At 52.0% G+C, this 18,890-nt stretch overlaps 1 protein-coding gene across 1 annotated transcript; it reads left to right on the forward strand.

Annotated features, from left to right (window-relative positions):
- Positions 1 to 432: 432 nt before the first annotated feature.
- On the forward strand, positions 433 to 15,387 carry PDZD8 (PDZ domain containing 8). The gene is made up of 5 exons (XM_053451355.1): positions 433 to 1,186; positions 1,383 to 1,508; positions 3,125 to 3,227; positions 11,799 to 11,955; positions 13,089 to 15,387. Exons 1-5 carry the CDS (start codon positions 492 to 494, stop codon positions 15,221 to 15,223), a joined length of 3,216 nt encoding a protein of 1,071 aa, XP_053307330.1. The 5' UTR covers positions 433 to 491; the 3' UTR covers positions 15,224 to 15,387.
- The last annotated feature ends 3,503 nt before the right edge of the window (positions 15,388 to 18,890 follow it).

Here is an 18,890-nt window from a genome sequence, read left to right on the forward strand (position 1 = left end):
TGCGCTACGAATCACCCTCTTTCCCGCCGTGACTTCCACAACCATTGGGTCAGTCATGTACCCGCCTATTACATACCTCTAGCCAATGAGCAGACATGATACCGCCCACACATTCACGTAGGCCAATGGAAACCTAAGTGTGCGGCTTGCACCCTATCCCACGACTGGGCATGTGCCTCATTCGACGATCAACCTGCAGCCAATGAGCTTCCGCATACCCAGCCTGTTCCTCTAGCCAATGAACGCGCGCTCTCCTCTTCTTGCCAATGAGCATCTGAGTCCTCGCCCCGCTTCCGTACCTCTAGCCAATAGGTTTACGCCGTCTTCTCCTGTCACTTTTCAGCCAATGAACATCCGCTTTCTCGCCCCACTCCCGTCACCTCCAGCCAATGATCGCGCTTTCTGCTTTCTTGCCACCCCACAGCCAATCGGCGCCCGCCTTGTCCCGGTAGTGTCAGTGTTGCGGCCTGTGTGGCGGGGATGCTGGGGCTATGCTGCTGGTCGTGTTGTTCTCCGCGCTGGCGGGCTGCCTGCTCACCGTGCTAGCGCAATACTGGCTGCTGTCCCGTCGGCCCCCGCCGCCCCCGGTTCCCCGGGCCGTGCCACCCTCCCCTCCCAGCGCTGGCCCCGCCGAGTCCTGTCACTTCCTGAATGCTATCTTCCTGTTCGTGTTCCGGGAGCTGCGGGACACGACCCTGCTCCGCCGATGGCTCCGCCGCAAGATCCAGGTGGAGTTCGAGGAGCTTTTGTGCAGCCGCACGGCCGGCCGCCTGCTCGAGGGCCTGAGTCTCCGGGACATGAGCTTGGGCGAACGGCTGCCGGTGCTGCGGAGCGTGCGGCCTGAACCCGGGTCGGCGGCGGCCGGAGGGGCCCCGGACGAGCTGGCCTTTGAGCTGGAGGTCGAGTACCCGGGCGGCCTGCAGCTGGCAGTAGACGTGGAGCTGGTGTTTGGGAAGTCCGCCCGGCTGTCGGTGCGCCTGGGCCGTGTACAGGGCCGCGTCCGCATGCTCTTCAGTCGTCTTCCGTTCAATCACTGGGCCGTGTGCTTCGCCGAGGAGCCGCTGCTGGAGCTGGACGTGCAGAGCGAGTTTGAGGGACGGCCCATGCCCCAGCTCACCTCCATTATCGCCAACCAGCTAAAGAGGGTGATCCGGAGGAAGCACACCCTGCCCAACTACAAGATCAGGTAATCCACTCGATCCCTCGGGAACCCTGTCCAACGGCGACGTCGGGTGATCTACAAGGTCCCCTCAGTACCCTGCAAACCCGAGGATAACGTGAAGAACGTCTGGTTTCTGATCTATGAGGGGACGGGCGCCCCGGGGTCTCCGGCCGCCGGTGTTCTGCCGGGTCACTCGCTGACGTCTCTTTCTGTTCTTTAGGTACAAGCCGTTTTTTCCGAGTGACGCCCAGCCGTCCGGCGCTGATCTCGACGAGCCGAGCCTGACTCTACAAGACATGGGTCTGGCTGACGGCCGGCTGAAGGTCTCGCTTATAGACTGCAGCAGGTAAGCGTTCCTGACGGCGAAAGAGATTCACTGCAACCGACAACATTGATGTGTATCCATGTACAGACTACTTGGGCCTGCTTGCTTTGAGCGTTTCATGTGGCCCCTGGGGTCCCTGCGATGCCTGCGCTGGAGCTCCATTCATTCATTCATTCATTCATTCATTCGCGCTTTCACTGCAGATCTAGGGTTTGTGAATCGTTCATGTTTTAAGGTTAAGCGGAGTCTGTGGCCCCTGGGATCCTACAGCTTTATAGATCGGATCCTGGCTCTCTGGAGGGGGGGCTCGCGTGGCCCTGGAGCTGCGAGAGAAGATTTACACTCAACCTCGTTTGATTGGATGCGGAATTCCAGCCGCAGATTCAGTCACTTTGGCCTCTGATGTTATTTTAGCGACTTATTGCCTCTTACGTCTAAACTGGGTACAGATGGGGCCGCGCATGAGCAGAGCCGAACTCAACAGTCCCCGATGGGATGAATCTTTTTTTTTAAAGTCGCAGCCGGTGGAGCTCTAGTCACCTTTTTGGACGATCCTCATCCCCCGGGTTTGGTGAATAGAGCACGGTCTGGCTGCGCCGCTGGTGACCCCTGACTTAACCCGAGTCCTTTCGGTTTGTTGTCTGTGCTCCCCGACCGGGATCTATTACCCGCGTCGAGCAGCAGGTCACCGGCCCCCATTGTCCCCGAACCGGGTCCTGTTTCCAGAGCTGTTAATATTTTAGTGAGCATATTCATAATTTAACATTCTCACCGCCAGCGTTTTGATGAACAAGAAAAGGACTCTGCTCGAGTTATCGCTGAAATGATCTGTATGAGCCTCCTAGGTCTTGGGAATGAATGGGGCAGGCTAGTGGTAGTCTATACAGTGAGCGGAAGCACAGTCAGGGTAATTATGTGGGGCTGATGGTTTATCTGCGGCCGGATCTCATCCTGTCCCTCATGTGCAGACCCTCTAAACCCAACCGTCAGTCAAGTTGTAATTTCTCTGTGAGAGCACGTTTTCCCACACGTATCTATTCTGTATGTTCTATATGTGTTTAAAGCACGTAATACTCTGCGTGTTTGGGAGGATTTGGCTCATGCTTTATACTTTGCATTTTTAATTATTATTACTATTAGTTTTATTAGTAGTAGTATTAGTTGTATTATTATTATTAGTAGTATTAGTTGTATTATTATTATTAGTTGTATTATTAGTAGTAGTATTAGTTGTATTATTATTAGCTGTTGTATTATTATTAGCTGTTGTATTAGTTGTATTATTATTATTAGTTGTAGTATTATTATTAGTTGTATTATTATTAGCTGTTGTATTAGTTGTATTATTGTTATTTATTGTTGTATTAGTTTTATTGTTGTTTATTAGTTGTAGTAGTATTAGTTGTATTATTATTATTAGTTGTATTATTATTATTAGCTGTTGTATTAGTTGTATTATTATTAGTACTAGTTTTATTAGTTTTATATATAGCGCCGTCAGGCCACTTGGTGGAAGTTTGTCAGATCCTATGTACTCGGAACGTTAATCGGCGTTGAATGCAGCCGTATCTGCTTGGCGAGGATTCCCGCGGCGCGCATGCAGCTGGCATTCATTGGCTGCGTTTCTTGTCTTGCAGGCTTCTGATCTTCGGCTCGTACGAGCAGGAGACGCACATTCACTGCACCCTGGAGATCAGCGGCAGCCCCTGGAAGGAGAAATCGAGAACATCCATCAAAACGGTAAAAACCAGACCCCGTTTCCGCAGAGAATCCGCCGCTTTTCTTATTTAGGATAAAATTGCGGAACCCACGGGCTGTTCATGAGACGGTGCCGATTCTCACCACGCGGGGCTCTGCTGACGCTCTCGCGCTTTAACGCCCGCCGGGCTCTGAACAATCTGCCGGGGGCTCAGCTCCGCAGGCAGCAGAATCTGATCGTCTCCTGTCCTGATTGTTTGCCCCGTTGGTGTTAGAGGTTTTTACTGAAAACAGGGGTGGCAGGGGTCGCGGAGTGGCAGGGGTCGCGGGGGCGGAGTGGCACAGTCTTGGGGCAGTTTGCTGCCTCGTAACGTGTGCTGATTGGCTTAACACCGACCAGCCGAGGCCTTTCCGTGCAGCCGAGGAATCCGCCTGTTGGGGACGGTGAGTGGAGCGCGCGCCTCGCCTGCCGCGTGGGAGATGTTATAACTCAGAGCAAACAGCAGGTGGCAGCGCGAGCCAAGGAATCAGGCCGGGCTTTTGCTTCGCGGTCCCTGCGCTGTCTGTCGGTGACACCGCAGTCATGTTGGTTTGCATGTCGTGACATTAAACAAATCGACAATTGCGATCATTGCCTCTAATACCCCCCCCGGTGCCGGGAAGCATCCTCGCAGCCGCGCATGTTTTGTGGAATTGAGGCGCCGCTGACTTTACATCTGTTTTATTCCTTGTAATTACAGAAATGGTGGGCTCGCTGATGATGATAAAGGGTTAATCTGCCCCGGTTTAAGTGTGGAGATATAAGAAGGGTTTTCAGAGAGGTGGCAAATGACTTGGCTTTGTGATAGGCTAATAACCGCTGGCACCACGTGTATAATCCCGAGTTCATGACAACACAATGTGCGGAAGTTTTACTTTCCAGAGAAGTTTTGTAGATAAGTGGAACAGCCTCCCAGCAGAAGTGGTAGAGGGTAATACAGTGAGGGTATTAAACATGCATGAGATAGACATACGGCTCCTGAATCTAAGACGAGACCGACGGCTGATTAAGGTTTGAGTCGTTACAGCAGGAGAAACGGCTGACTAGACGGGGGCCGCCAGGGGCCTATCTGCCTGCAGGTTTCATTAATGTCGCCGCGGAGACGGGAATTTAATTGTTTGCGTCGCTCGGATCCGTTGCTTGCTCTTTAATGAAATCTTCACACGGCGAGGAATATTAAACGTCGGTTCCCCTCCCCCGCACTTTGACTATAATTGATATAAAGCGATTATCGTTAATTTCTGTGACCCAATTAAATCGCTTATTTCAGTTTCTGATGCTTTGTGGAAAATGTAACGTGACTGGTGTTTACACGCGGGGGTCATACGTGCCAAGCTGCTCACAGCTGAATCCGTGTAAAAGGCACGGATTTCTCAGCGCCCGGTGTGGCCCTTTTCTGTAGAGAAGAGACTGCTCCGCTTTAATGTAAAGTGAGGTCTCCTTGATCTCCGGTTCGGCCGTTATCTCATGGGACGGGAAATCACGGTGGATGGTTGGAGCCCTTCAGCCGCCGGTCTCTGGTCCCGATGTGGATCCGCCGCGCCGCGCTGCTGGGATATTTTACCGGCACGGCTGAGAGTTTCGAGGGTATGCTGGTGAAAGTAAATTCCCCGGTTGAAAAAGGCCTTTTCTTGTGCTGCAGTCCTGGCGTGGTCTGGGGCAGGAAGGCAGTATTACCCGGAATCACATCGCTCCAACCCCATAATGTCAGGCAGCAAGGTGAGAGGGGGACCACCGTGTCGCGGAATGGGAATTAAACGTGGGAAGGTCACCCCTATGATGCATTATGTGGGGCCAGTGTCGGCCCTTCACCTGCCAGTGTTGGCCCTTCATAATGAATAGTGCTGGCCGCGGCTCTCCGTTTAGTGAATAGACCCTGGCGTCGGATGTTCAGGATGTTAAATCAAACAGAAATCACAAGTTTCGGTGAGGAGTGAGCTCAGCTCGTGGAGGGCCGGCATCGGACTGCCTGGGGGTGCTGGGAGTCTGACCTGTCGCTCTCGATCTCCCTGACGCGAGGGTTCCTGATTGATCGTCTATAGAAGTAATTCCGTCCCCCGGCGTCGCCTGCAAACTGGCTTCATGCCTGCGCATGCAGAGCGTCGCATTATCCGCCCCGTCTCCTGACATGTACGGGGGGCAGCCGCATCTCTCCGGATCAGCGGCTCCTGCGCGGTTACCGTCCTGCGCTGCCGATCCATCGGCTCCACTCCGGGAGGAGGCCTCTGACCCGAAAGCGTCAAATAAACCCAATAATTCACAATATTCAAGGTTCGTTTGTCCGTCCCAAACATTCATTCCGCAGAGTATGTATAATATATATATATATATATGGCTGTATACAGCGCTGGCGGGGGGTTATATGGCTGTATACAGCGCTGGCGGGGGGGTTATATGGCTGTTTTATACAGTGCTGGCAAGGGGGGGTATATGGCTGTGTTATACGGTGCTGGCTGGGGGGTATATGGCTGTGTTATACGGAGCTGGCTGGGGGGGTATATGGCTGTGTTATATGGAGCTGGCTGGGGGGTATATGGCTGTATTAAGCAGCGCTGGCGGGGAGTATATGGCTGTGTTTTACGGCACTGGCTGGGGGGGGTAAATGGCTGTATTATACGGAGCTGGCTGGGGGGTATATGGCTGTGTTATACGGCACTGGCTGGGGGGGGTATATGGCTGTGTTATACAGTGCTGGCTGGGGGGGTATATGGCTTTGTTATACGGAGCTGGCTGGGGGTATATGGCTGTGTTATACGGAGCTGGCTGGGGGGGGTATATGGCTGTGTTATATGGAGCTGGCTGGGGGGGGGTATATGGCTGTGTTATGTGGAGCTGGCTGGGGGGTATATGGCTGTGTTATACGGAGCTGGCTGGGGGGGTATATGGCTGTGTTATACGGAGCTGGCTAGGGGGTATATGGCTGTGTTATACGGAGCTGGCTGGGGGGGTATATGGCTGTGTTATACGGAGCTGGCTAGGGGGTATATGGCTGTGTTATACGGAGCTGGCTGGGGGGGTATATGGCTGTGTTATACGGAGCTGGCTGGGGGGTATATGGCTGTGTTATACGGCGCTGGCTGGGGGGTATATGGCTGTGTTATACGGCGCCCGCTGGGGGGGGTTTATGGCTGTGTTATACGGAGCTGGCTGGGGGGTATATGGCTGTGTTATACGGCGCTGGCTGGGGGGGGTATATGGCTGTATTATACGGAGCTGGCTGGGGGGGGTATATGGCTGTGTTATACAGTGCTGGCTGGGGGGTATATGGCTGTGTTATATGGAGCTGGCTGGGGGGTATATGGTTGTGTTATATGGAGCTGGCTGGGGGGGTATATGGCTGTGTTATACGGCGCTGGCTGGGGGGGTATATGGCTGTGTTATACGGCGCTGGCTGGGGGGGTATATGTCTGTGTTATACGGAGCTGGCTGGGGGGGTATATGGCTGTGTTATACGGAGCTGGCTGGGGGGGGTATATGGCTGTGTTATGTGGAGCTGGCTGGGGGGTATATGGCTGTGTTATACGGAGCTGGCTGGGGGGGGTATATGGCTGTGTTATACGGAGCTGGCTAGGGGGTATATGGCTGTGTTATACGGAGCTGGCTGGGGGGTATATGGCTGTGTAATACGGAGCTGGCTGGGGGGGTATATGGCTGTGTAATACGGAGCTGGCTGGGGGGGGTATATGGCTGTGTTATACGGAGCTGGCTGGGGGGGGGTATATGGCTGTGTTATACGGCGCCCGCTGGGGGGGGTTTATGGCTGTGTTATACGGAGCTGGCTGGGGGGTATATGGCTGTGTTATACGGAGCTGGCTGGGGGGGTATATGGCTGTATTATACGGAGCTGGCTGGGGGGGTATATGGCTGTGTTATACAGTGCTGGCTGGGGGGTATATGGCTGTGTTATATGGAGCTGGCTGGGGGTATATGGTTGTGTTATATGGAGCTGGCTGGGGGGGTATATGGCTGTGTTATACGGCGCTGGCTGGGGGGGGTATATGGCTGTGTTATACGGCGCTGGCTGGGGGGGTATATGGCTGTGTTATACGGCGCTGGCTGGGGGGTATATGGCTGTGTTATACGGAGCTGGCTGGGGGGTATATGTCTGTGTTATACGGAGCTGGCTGGGGGGTATATGGTTGTGTTATATGGAGCTGGCTGGGGGGGGTATATGGCTGTGTTATACGGAGCTGGCTGGGGAGTATATGGCTGTGTTATACGGAGCTGGCTGGGGGGGTATATGGCTGTGTTATACGGCGCTGGCTAGGGGGTATATGGCTGTGTTATACGGAGCTGGCTGGGGGGTATATGGTTGTGTTATATGGAGCTGGCTGGGGGGGGGGTATATGGCTGTGTTATACGGAGCTGGCTGGGGAGTATATGGCTGTGTTATACGGCGCTGGCTAGGGGGTATATGGCTGTGTTATACGGAGCTGGCTGGGGGGTATATGGTTGTGTTATATGGAGCTGGCTGGGGGGGGTATATGGCTGTGTTATACGGAGCTGGCTGGGGGGTATATGGCTGTGTTATACGGAGCTGGCTGGGGGGTATATGGCTGTGTTATACGGAGCTGGCAAGGGGGGGTATATGGCTGTATTATACGGAGCTGGCTGGGGGGGGTATATGGCTGTGTTATACGGCGCTGGCTGGGGGGTATATGGTTGTGTTATATGGAGCTGGCTGGGGGGGTATATGGCTGTGTTATACGGCGCTGGCTGGGGGGGTATATGGCTGTGTTATACGGCGCTGGCTGGGGGGTATATGGCTGTGTTATACGGAGCTGGCTGGGGGGGTATATGGCTGTATTATACGGAGCTGGCTGGGGGGGCTTATATGGCTGTGGGTTTCTTTAAATAACGTTTTCCTCGCGCCTTCTGTTTTTGGCGTGGCAGCAGGGTAAGGGTTAATACGCGAAGCAGAGCCTGTTTGGGAGCTAAATGCGAGTTTGGGTTTGAAATTAGCGCAGTAATGAAGGGTTTGCGGGTAATCGTTCTGCTTCCAGCTGGCGGCCGGCATCGGCTGCGAGTCAGGTGGCTATGAGCCATGACAACATTGGAAATCAATCCCTTAATACGGTTACCCCGCAGCCGGCCCGGCAGGTTATTAGTTTGCCAATAAAGCAACAATTTAGAAAAAAAAAAAACAGGACTGAGGTGGAATAATTCTTCGTCTTCTAACGAAACCAAACGTTTCCACCGGTTTCTGTAACCTGATTGGGTGGCCCCCACTGTGCACATCTGTATTTACTATTATCGGTTACTCTTTTATATTATTTTAATCTGGCATATGACATCACATCTCCACTATTGGCATAGCCCCAGGGTATTTTATACACATTTGCCCCCCGCCCAGTGCAGCTGAGCCGACTGTTTTTGCCAGAGACAGGCAGCTTGTTTGGTTTTTAGCTAATGGGAAGTTCCTATTGGTTTCCAGACAGCAGACCCCGCCCAGGAGGAACAAGACTTACCTGAGTCTGTTGGTCGGGCTGGTGAAACCTGATCTAGCGAATCGGAAACAGAAATATCGGCAGCTCTCCTGTGTAAGCCATGAATTTTGGGTCACAGGTTAAATGGCCCCCGTATCCATGGCGACAAACTTATATTAGTAATATTGGTATAATTAGTATTATTATTAGTAATATTAGTATTGGTAATATTGTTATAATTAGTATTATTATTAGTAATATTAGTATTGGTAATATTGGTATCATTATTAGTATTACAAGTATTAGTAATATTAGTATTATTAGTAATATTGGTATTATAAGTATTATAATTAGTAATATTAGTATTAGTAATATTGGTATAATTGTTAGTATTATTATTAGTAATATTAGTATTATTAGTAATATATGTATTAGTATTATAATTAGTAATATTAGTATTAGTAATATTGGTATAATTAGTATTATTATTAGTAATAATAGTATTAGTAATATTGGTATAATTAGTAATATTGGTGTAATTGTTAGTATTATTATTAGTAATATTGGTATTATTAGTAATATTGGTATAATTATTAGTATTATAATTAGTAGTATTAGTAATATTGGTATAATTGTTAGTATTATTATTATTATTAGTAGTATTAGTATTATTAGTAATATTAGTATTATTAGTAATATTGGTATTATTATTAGTATTATTGGTATAATTGTTAGTATTATTATTAGTATTATAATTAGTAGTATTAGTAATATTGGTATTATTATAAGTATTATAATTAGTAATATTAGTATTAGTAATATTGGTATAATTGTTAGTATTATTATTAGTATTATAATTAGTAGTATTAGTAATATTGGTATTATTATAAGTATTATAATTAGTAATATTAGTATTAGTAATATTGGTATAATTGCGCAGGGGGCTGTGGCTCGTGGAGGCGGCCGGCAGGGAGGCAGCGACTCTCCGGCCCTGGGGCAGATCTGCTTCACGGTGCGGCTGATGGATACGACGTGGCTTTGCTTCCCTGCTCGCTGCCGGCGACCCGCGCCCTATAACCAGAAGCACATCGATCTGACAGATGGTATTCAGCGAGAGCGAGATCCCCCCGGCGCGGGGTCTGCGGTCAGCGCTACTCCGAGACCCTTCCGGTCCGCTGCCCGGGGGGTGTGAGAGGGGATGGAGAATCCAGAGAGAGTACGGCCCCTGTGGACAGCGGAGTTTAAACTTCCCTAAGAACATTCTGTATCCGTAGAGAGGTTACTTCTGCCGCCTCGTCCATCGGGGGCCGCAGGTTCCTGCTGTCACATCCCGCTAACAGCCGATCGGGATGCCTCCTGGTCTCTGGTGCAGTTTGTGCCTTTTTTGAGGGGTTCATTGTCTTGGTGGATGCGTGGAATGCCCTCCCAGCAGAGGTGGTAGAGGTTAATTCATTAAGGGACTTTCAATATACATAAGGCAGATCTCCTCATCGTAAGACGAAACCCAGACTGGAGTGAGGTTTGGGGTCAGGGCGGCCGCCGGGCGATAAACGAATGTCTGTCCTCTGCGGCTGAATCGTTATCGACCGACGCGTTTTCCTCCACCGGCCGTCGGATGAACCACCAAAAAAATCAATACTCGTTTTTCCTCAATAAAAGAGCGTTTAAGTAAAATGCCGGCGTTTTGGGCTAAATGGCCGTGTGTGGCAGAAGCGCACGTTCGATGCGCGGCCCCCTCCCCCGCGCCAGACGATATTGAGCCATTTAAGTGTCAGCCGCCTGACGCCCCCCCCCGCGCGCGTTAATTACTTTTTATTTAAAATGTCTCTGTAATTTCTTATAATTGGCAAACATTTTCTTTTCGCCGCGTTCGGCCGCCAGGATTTAATGCGATTTAATCGCCTCCTTTCGTAGATTGTGGCTCCGGGCCCCGCGCGACATTTCTTGGAACGTACAGATTAGGCCGGAGCTGGGGGCCGCTTGGCTTCTCCGAGCCGTTTCTGCTGATATCCGTGTATGAGAGCGGCCCCCGGCGTGTAACCCCCGCCGATCCGTGCAGACACCGGTCCCACGCGGGGTTAAATCCCTCCCGGGGCCGAGGTGTGTGTTTTGGGGATAGTGTAACCCTTTGAGAGCCAGCGTCAGTGTTATAACCGGCCGAGCGTCCCCCCCACTTTCTGCGCGGACCGGATCGCGTTGCCATGGTTATTGCTGCGGTTCTGTATATCCCGCCTTGTAGTATTTTAGATTTTTCTGTTTTTTTTGGGGTGGAAAGGCTGCTTTTTAAATTATTTTTTCCCTAACATTTTTCCGGACCCTGTGAGTGGGTTTGAAGCGCCAGTCTCTGCCGGCACGCCCCCCCCGGGTCTAAAGGGTTAATGTTAGCCGGTAAATACATTAGCGATTGTGTGTGATGTGAGTCAAGAGGCTCCTGCCGGCTAGGATTACTTTGTGTCGTTTCCTGTGATCATGCGCGGCCTCTGTCATCTCGCGTACATCAGCGGGGTAATTGCGTCCTCGTCTCCCTCCGTACACCCAGCGAGTGTCCCGGCTGCCTCTGCCCTATTGATTTGTCTTTAACCGGCGTGTGTGCGGCGTGTGTGCGGCGTGTGTGCGGCGTGTGTGCGGCGTGTGGCGCCTCTTAGTGTTTTTACAGAGGGGTTCATGACTGTAATTACCACGTCAGAAACTCGCATCTTCTTATCCCGCCCCCGTTTAACCCGTTACCCTGAGATCCCCCCCCCCTCGTAAAGCTAGGGTTCTCGAGCTGTGTCCGGGGCGATGACGGCGGCTGCCGGGAGAAGGGCTGTCAGGAAACGCCTTGCAGATGTTGATTTGGGGGGCATTGATTGAGGGGGGGTGCTGATTGGGGGTGTTAATTGGGGGGCACCGGATGATCAGATTCTGGGAAAACTTCCAAACACTGAGAACCCGCGCCGTGTTCAGCTGTGCCAAAGGTTGTGTTACCGGCGGCTGCCCCGGTGCCGGGGGGATTCTGCACACTGGGGGGGGGGGGGGGGCTGATTTTCATAAACTCATGATTATTTTTTCAATCACTCAAGTGATTATAATATGTTTTTATTAACCCTTTGAGTGTACGGGGGGTCCCGGAGGGTCCGTTCTGAGCGTCTCTGTTCTCTGTTGAAGGTGGAGTTGGTGAAAGGAACGTCCCAGAGCATCGGCCTCATCATGGTGCAAGCGAGAGATGGAGACACCGGCCACGTCTGCGTCGAGACCGTGACCCCCAACTCTCCCGCGGCGGCAGCCGACCTGAAGAAGGGAGACCGTCTCATAGCGATCGGAGGTACGCGGAGCGCTCTGGGCCTGCGCGCGCTGCCGATATGCGCTGCCCCTACACCCTAAACGGTAGTGAATTAGGGGTAATAACAAATGAGAAGGATTTGGGAATTGTTATAGACAACAAACTAGGCAACAATGTGCAGTGTCAGTCTGCGGTTGCTAAGGCCAGTAAGGTATCGTCGTGTATAAAAAGGGGCATCAAGTCGTGGAATAAAGATATAATTTTGCCTCTGTATAAATCAATGGTAAGGCCGCACCTTGAATATGCTGTGCAATTTTGGGCACCTTTTCTAAAGCAGGATATCATAGCACTAGAAAGGGTGCAGAGGCGGCTACAAAATTAATAAAAGGAATGGAGCACTATAGTTATGAAGAAAGGTTAACTCATTTAAATCTGTTTAGTTTAGAGAAACGTCGCCTCAGAGGGGATATGATAACGTTATATAAATATATTCAGGGCCGATATACATTATATAAAAATATTCGGGGCCAATATAAATTATATAAATATATTCGGGGGGCCGCTATACATTATATAAATATATTCGGGGGGCCGATATACATTATATAAATATATGCGGGGCCAATACAAACCATTGTGTGGAAATCTGTCCATAAACAGGACTGTGCACAGGACACGTGGTCATGCATTCAGACCGGAAGAAAGGAGATTTAGACTAAAGCAGAGGAAAGGGGTTTTTACAGTAAGAGCAGTAAGGATGTGGAATTCTCTGCCTGCAGAGGTAGTTTTATCGGAGTCTGTACAGACGTTTAAACTGCAACTGGATGGAGACCTGGAAAAACATAATATTCGGGGATATAATCTTTAATTATGGGGAAACAGCTGATTGATCCAAGGAGAAATCTGACTGCCATTTTGGGGTCAAGAAGGAATTTTTTTCCCTGGTTAGTGCAAAATTGGAAAGAGCGAAGCCGGGGTTTTTTGCCTTCTTTTGGATCAAACAGCAACAAATTAACAGATATAGGAAAGGCTGAACGTGATGGACGCATGTCTTTTTTCAGCCTATGTAACTATGTAACTATATGTAACTATGTATGTAAGGGGGCGGGTCTTCCAGCAGGTTCTAGGTTCCTATGATTTGCGTTCTCCTAACACTGTTCCTGTTTCGTTTTTAGGTGTGAAAGTTACTTCGTCTGTTCAAGCCTCCAAACTCATCAAGCAAGCAGGGGACCGAGTTCTTGTGTTCTACGAGAGGCCCGCCGGTCAGAACCAGTGCGCTGGAGGCTTACAGGAGGGTTTTGGAGCCGCGGAAGACTCTGGGTTTTCAGCTGCATCTTGTCAGCAGAACTTCGAAGACGACGCGGCCAGTCTGATTGCGGATCCGGAAATCCGAGAGCTGGATTCTGAGTTTGAGGACCTTGCTTGTGAGATGAAGCCCCCCGGAGAACTGAAAGAGGAGCCGTTCCTTCCTGCGAATCCGAGTCCCAAACGTGCCGCGGCTAATCTTCCTGCGAAGCCTGTGGGGTCCGTGTCGCCGAGTCTGAGCCGTAAAATGAACGTGTCCGGTTACCAAACCGCTCCAAAACCGCTGCCAAAGGCCGGTAAAACGGGTCCTCCTGAGAGTCGAGACACTGACCAGCAAAGCAGACCCTCGGCAATGTCCAGCAACAGGCCGCCCGTGCCCCCGAGACCCCAAGTCAAGCTTACCTTAACTACCTGTGAGACTTCGAGTGCCGTGGAAGCCGCCGAGCCGGCCGTGGATAAACCAGAAAGGCCCCCTCCGCCTGCCCTGAATGGCGAGAAACAGTCGGGGAAACATTTTGAACCCACGGAGGACGTCGGCCCCCAGAAACCCAGTTCCCTAAAGCAGGATGCTGGGAAGGACAAGCTGCCGGAAAGCTCCACCGGGACCAAGGACGGTGTGGATGATCAGAACGCCTGGGAGTCTCCGGAGGTGCTCTATAGGAACCGGCAGGGCCGCTGGACCCGGTCGTCCCGCGTCTTTGAGGTAGAAAGTCACCACAAGTATCTGAACGTAGCGCTCTGGTGCAGAGACTCTTTCAAAACCGGGAGCCTTTGCTGCGTCGGGCACGTCAGTATCCGGCTGGAGGACATCGCGCTGGAATGCCTCGCCACCTCGTCTCTGGAGCACGTCACCCGCTTCCGCCTGAACGCCCCGGAACCGAAAGCCGCCGTGACGAGGACCGCGCTGAGAACTCTGAGCATGCATAAGGGATTTAATGAGAAGTTCTGCTACGGCGACGTCACTTTGAACTTCAGATACTTAATGGACGGAGAGTCTGAGAACGCGAGCGTCCTGCTGGAGAAAGAGCGGGACCTCAGTTTCACGGAGGATACGGCGGCTCTCCAGAAAGACGAGGCGCTGGCGGCTCCCGTGGTCTTTGCGGAAGCCAAACACAACTTCCAAGATACGCAGTTCCAGAACTCGACCCTGTGCGATCACTGCAAGAGGAAAGTGTGGACCAAGGCGGCCTCGCAGTGCATGATCTGCGGCTACGTCTGCCACAAGAAGTGTCAGGACAAGTGTCTGGCCGAAAACCCCTACTGCGTGGCTCTAGAAAAGCGAGCCGATCTAGAATCGAAATCCTTGGGTAACAGAACGACCGGCATCACCCGGCATATCATCAACACCAGTTCCCGTCTCCTGAATTTACGCCAGACCCCCAAAGCGCGTCCGCAGGAGCAGGGCAGCGATCCGGTGGAGCCTTCCCCCAAGCACACCCCGAATACCTCGGACAACGAGAGCAGCGACACCGAGACCGGGGGGGCCAGCAGTCCCTCCAAGAGAGCGTCGGGGGGCTCGGCGAAGCTCGTTCGGAAAGAGGGGGGGCTGGATGACAGCGTCTTTATAGCGGTTAAGGAAATCGGGCGAGATCTTTACAGGGGCCTGCCGACCGACGAGAGGATCCAGAAGCTGGAGTTCATGTTGGATAAGCTCCAGAATGAGATCGATCAAGAGCTGGAGCATAACAACTCCCTGGTAAGAGAGGAAAAGGATGTGTCGGACCCCCGGAGGAAAGCGCTGCTCACCGCCGCTCTTCTGAAATCCGGCGAGCGGCTGCAAGCGCTTACTCTGCTAATGATTCACTACCGAGCTGGCATCGAGGACATCGAGTCTTTAGAAAACTCCTCGCTGGCCCAGCCGCGGAAAACCCCGAAATACGACGAGGAGTCCGTAACCGCGTCCGACGCCGATACCGGCCCCGACGGCGACCCGGTCCACGAAGAACCGGAACCCTTCGGGCTCACGATGGAGGAAAAGCTTCCAGACTCGCCGGAGGCAGATTAGTCTCCGCAGGCAAAGTACTGTGAATGTGAGCGGGACCAGGTAACACCAAGGGTTAATGAGCCCCAACTGGAGCCAGTAAGCCGCTTGCCAAGCATACTGTGAAACGAGGGATGACGCAACTCTCACAATCCCCAGCCGCCACTGAGGGTCACGTGGAACTCCGGCCTGGCCGACCCGGCTGTGATTTGGTGGATCTGGCAGGCGGCTTTCTGCCCGAGTCGGCTGCGTGTATCCGGCTGCGTGTATCCCGCGTGCGCCCGGTCATCGCTTTATCTCATGTACGCTCTTACGGTCTATTTAACCCCCCGTCTGCCAGAGCTCTCTGTGCTGCCGATCCGTCAGAGTAAGGGGGTACGCGATGTTAAAGAAATGTGTGAAATATGCGGCTTCCCTGCTTCTGCGGCCAGACAGCTGTTTAAAGGCCACGGTCACCTAAGTAGTGTTTGCGCTGTGGCTGTTGTGCGTTAAACCCAGTCCATACATTTAGGCAGCAGAATTCCCAGGAAATGTATAGATCAAGTTTAAGAACCGGTCCGGTGCCGGTCCCACCCGCCGCTGACGTTAATGTGAAAGCGTGCGCTGCGGTGACATCATGAATATGACTTAATAAGCCAACACGTCGGAATAAAGGAGGAGGCAGCAGGCGCCGGACACGGTGGTCTCTACTCGGCCCCTTTACCCGTTTGCTCCAGAACCGACAGCTTAGAACATGCGCTGGGCAGGGGCCGCTATTCTAGAAGCGGTTCTGCTATAGATGAACCGCTCAGAGCACCGGCTAGAACCTTTTTTTTTTTATATATTATTATTTCTGGTAATGCCACCTTTTTATGTCTGAGGCATCGCAGCCGGAGCCTGTACTCTGAATGCATGGAGTGATTGTGGCAGCGGCCCCACACTGAGAGTGATAGGAGTTGTAGTACACAGCGGCCCGATCCCTGAAGTCCAGGCTGTTCCAGAACCGATTCACGGCCAGTCTGCGCGGTTCTAGACTCTATCTGAAAGGGCCAGAACTCTAATGTGTAGCTGAGGCTGAGCGTGATGTGAGTGATAGGAGCTAAACCTAGAAAAACGTATAAATCGTGGATGTTGTTTGTTCTCCAGTTAAGTACGAGCTCAGAAGGACGTCTACGCGCTGCTGGCACTCGGTACAGTGCCGTCCGGCCCTCGCAGCAGGTTCCGGAGTAAAGTATCCCATGAATTCCAGCTCTAGACTGGGTCTTCCAGCACCTAGAACGCAGAGCGGTGTGTGACTGCGTGCCTCGACGGTCCTGGAGTGCAGCGTCTGGCCGCAGGCGGCCCCCGCGTTGGCGACCCCCTCTGTGAATATTGTAAATGTCTGAGCTTCGGACGGCCGGGAACATTAATCTGCTGCTAATTTTTTGTAAAGGACGAATTAATGGAGTGCAATATTTTTCTACTAAAGGGGAAGGCTGAGCGTGATGGGATTTCGTGTGACGGAGGGAAGTCCGCGGGGGTCTGCGGCCGCCTCCGATCCGCTCGTACCGAGAGTTTTAATGTCTGCAGCGTGATTGTAAATGGCTTCCGTAATAAAAAGATCATTGCAGGACTGCGTGTTACGTTTATGGAGCGCCCGCAGAGGCCGTGGCGATGCTGCGAAGGGGAAGTGAAAACTGACAGTATACCGTGTGGCAATACAGACTGGTTCCGGGAGCTTACAATCTAATTAGGAGGCTGAGGGTGAGCAAGACTGAAGGCGAGAGGCCGCTTGGCCACGGCTGTTATTTGCACACAAAAATTTTGGGCCACATGCAGACCCCCAGCTGCCCCCGCGCTACTCATGGCTTTTGGTGTCCCCGTTCTCTATTACTTCAGTGTATTCCACGAAGTGGGGGGAAAATATAAGAGCCTTTCGTGATCCTCTATGTGTCGGCTGAGGGTGCTGAGATGTGTCGTCCAGGGTACAAGGTGACAACTCTGCTGCCCCAGTTATAGGGTTAACGGCGCTGGTGGTTGAGCCGGGGAAAAAAATAAAGGTTTTTCTTCTCCCAAAAAAAAGTTGTTTAAAAACAAATAATTTTCCCACTTGCTTGTTTTGCAATTATTTTTGTGGCAGCCGGCTCGGTATTTTTGTGTTAAATACCAAAATTATGTAATTATGTAGCAGCCCCCCCCCCGTCTCCTGGTTGCTCCCCCTGCAGGTTCCCGTCTTCTCACCTCACCCCCCATGGCGCGGGTGGAGGGCCAGGCGTGACTGTGTGTGTGTGTTTGTGTGTGACTGTGTGTGTGGAGGGGCAGGCGCGACTGTGTGTGTGCGCGCGTGTGTGTGTGACTGTGTGTGTGGAGGGGCAGGCGCGACTGTGTGCGCGTGTGTGTGTGTGTGACTGTGTGTGTGGAGGGGCAGGCGCGACTGTGTGTGCGTGTGCGTGTGACTGTGTGTGTGGAGGGGCAGGCGTGACTGTGTGTGTGTGTGTGTGTGTGTGTGTGTGTGTGTGTGTGACTGTGGAGGGGCAGGCGTCACTGTGTGTGTGAGACTGTGTGTGGAGGGGCAGGCGCGACTGTGTTTGTGTGTGACTGTGTGTGGAGGGGCAGGCGTCACTGTGTGCGTGTGTGTGTGTGACTGTGTGTGTGGAGGGGCAGGCGCGACTGTGTGTGTGTGCGCGTGCGTGTGTGTGTGACTGTGTGTGTGGAGGGGCAGGCGTGACTGTGTGTGTGTGACTGTGTGTGGAGGGGCAGGCGTCACTGTGTGTGTGTGTGGGGGGGGGGGGCAGGCGTGACTGTGTGTGTGACTGTGTGTGGAGAGGCAGGCGTGACTGTGTGTGTGGAGGGGCAGGCGTGACTGTGTGTGTGTGTATGTGTTTGTGACCGTGTGTGTGGAGGGGCAGGCGTGACTGTGTGTGTGTGTGTGTCTGACTGTGTGGAGGGGCAGGCGTGCGCGTGTGTGAGAGAGAGACTGTGTGTGTGTGTGGAGAGGCAGGCGTGACTGTGTGTGTGTGTGTGTGTGTGTGTAAGGGCAGTGTATATGTGTGTTTCTATTGCTTTTTCAGTTTCTGTTAAAGAGAGTGATTGACGCCAACACGTCTTTAACCCAAAGGAGCTGTAATTAGTAAATTGATGGCGTCCGCCGGGGGCCGTGCCCCGAGTCTATCCCTGGTGGGACTGCAGCTTTAAAGCAGATCTGTCTGTTTCCCGGATACTTTGTGTTTCAGGCTCCGTAGTAAACGAGTGATATTTATGTATTATATGCTGATATCATGGGAACAGCCACCTTAACGTCACTCTCTCAGGAGCCGCGTGATTATTCCTCCCCGTATCGTTCACCAGTTGTTAAGCTGCTGATTGCTTCAGGCAAGGACTTTGTGGTAAATGAAACATGTTTAGGTCTGGGTCTCGCACTTTAACTAAAATAGTAAAATGTGCATCTCCGAAACCTCCTGACCAATCAGCAGAGACGCGGGCCGGGCTGCGCTCGCTTTGCTTTGTTCGCTGAGGTTGCCATGGTGATGAGATGCGGCGCGTTTCATTTTCCGAGGGCCGCTGGATAATAAAGGTGCTTTCAGGAAATGAAATGTAAATGAATTTGATTTAATCTGCCCCGTAATAAAAGGCTGAGGGTCCTAAGAATGGCATCTAATTACCCCGACAACGACAGTAGCCCCGGTAACAGCCAGGCCCTTATTAACCCTTATTTAACATGAAAGAGAAAGGG

Source organism: Spea bombifrons, chromosome 11 (assembly GCF_027358695.1).
Source record: "Spea bombifrons isolate aSpeBom1 chromosome 11, aSpeBom1.2.pri, whole genome shotgun sequence".
NCBI lineage: Eukaryota > Metazoa > Chordata > Amphibia > Anura > Pelobatidae > Spea > Spea bombifrons.

What these genes read in the sequence shown, in the direction of transcription:
- PDZD8 (XM_053451355.1), top strand. Translation starts at nt 492, where the DNA reads ATGCTGCTGGTCGTGTTGTTCTCCGCGCTGGCGGGCTGCCTGCTCACC. An exon ending in CTGCCCAACTACAAGATCAG is followed by an intron (nt 1,187 to 1,382) that starts GTAATCCACTCG and finishes TCTGTTCTTTAG; the next exon opens with GTACAAGCCGTTTTTTCCGA. An exon ending in CGAGAACATCCATCAAAACG is followed by an intron (nt 3,228 to 11,798) that starts GTAAAAACCAGA and finishes TCTCTGTTGAAG; the next exon opens with GTGGAGTTGGTGAAAGGAAC.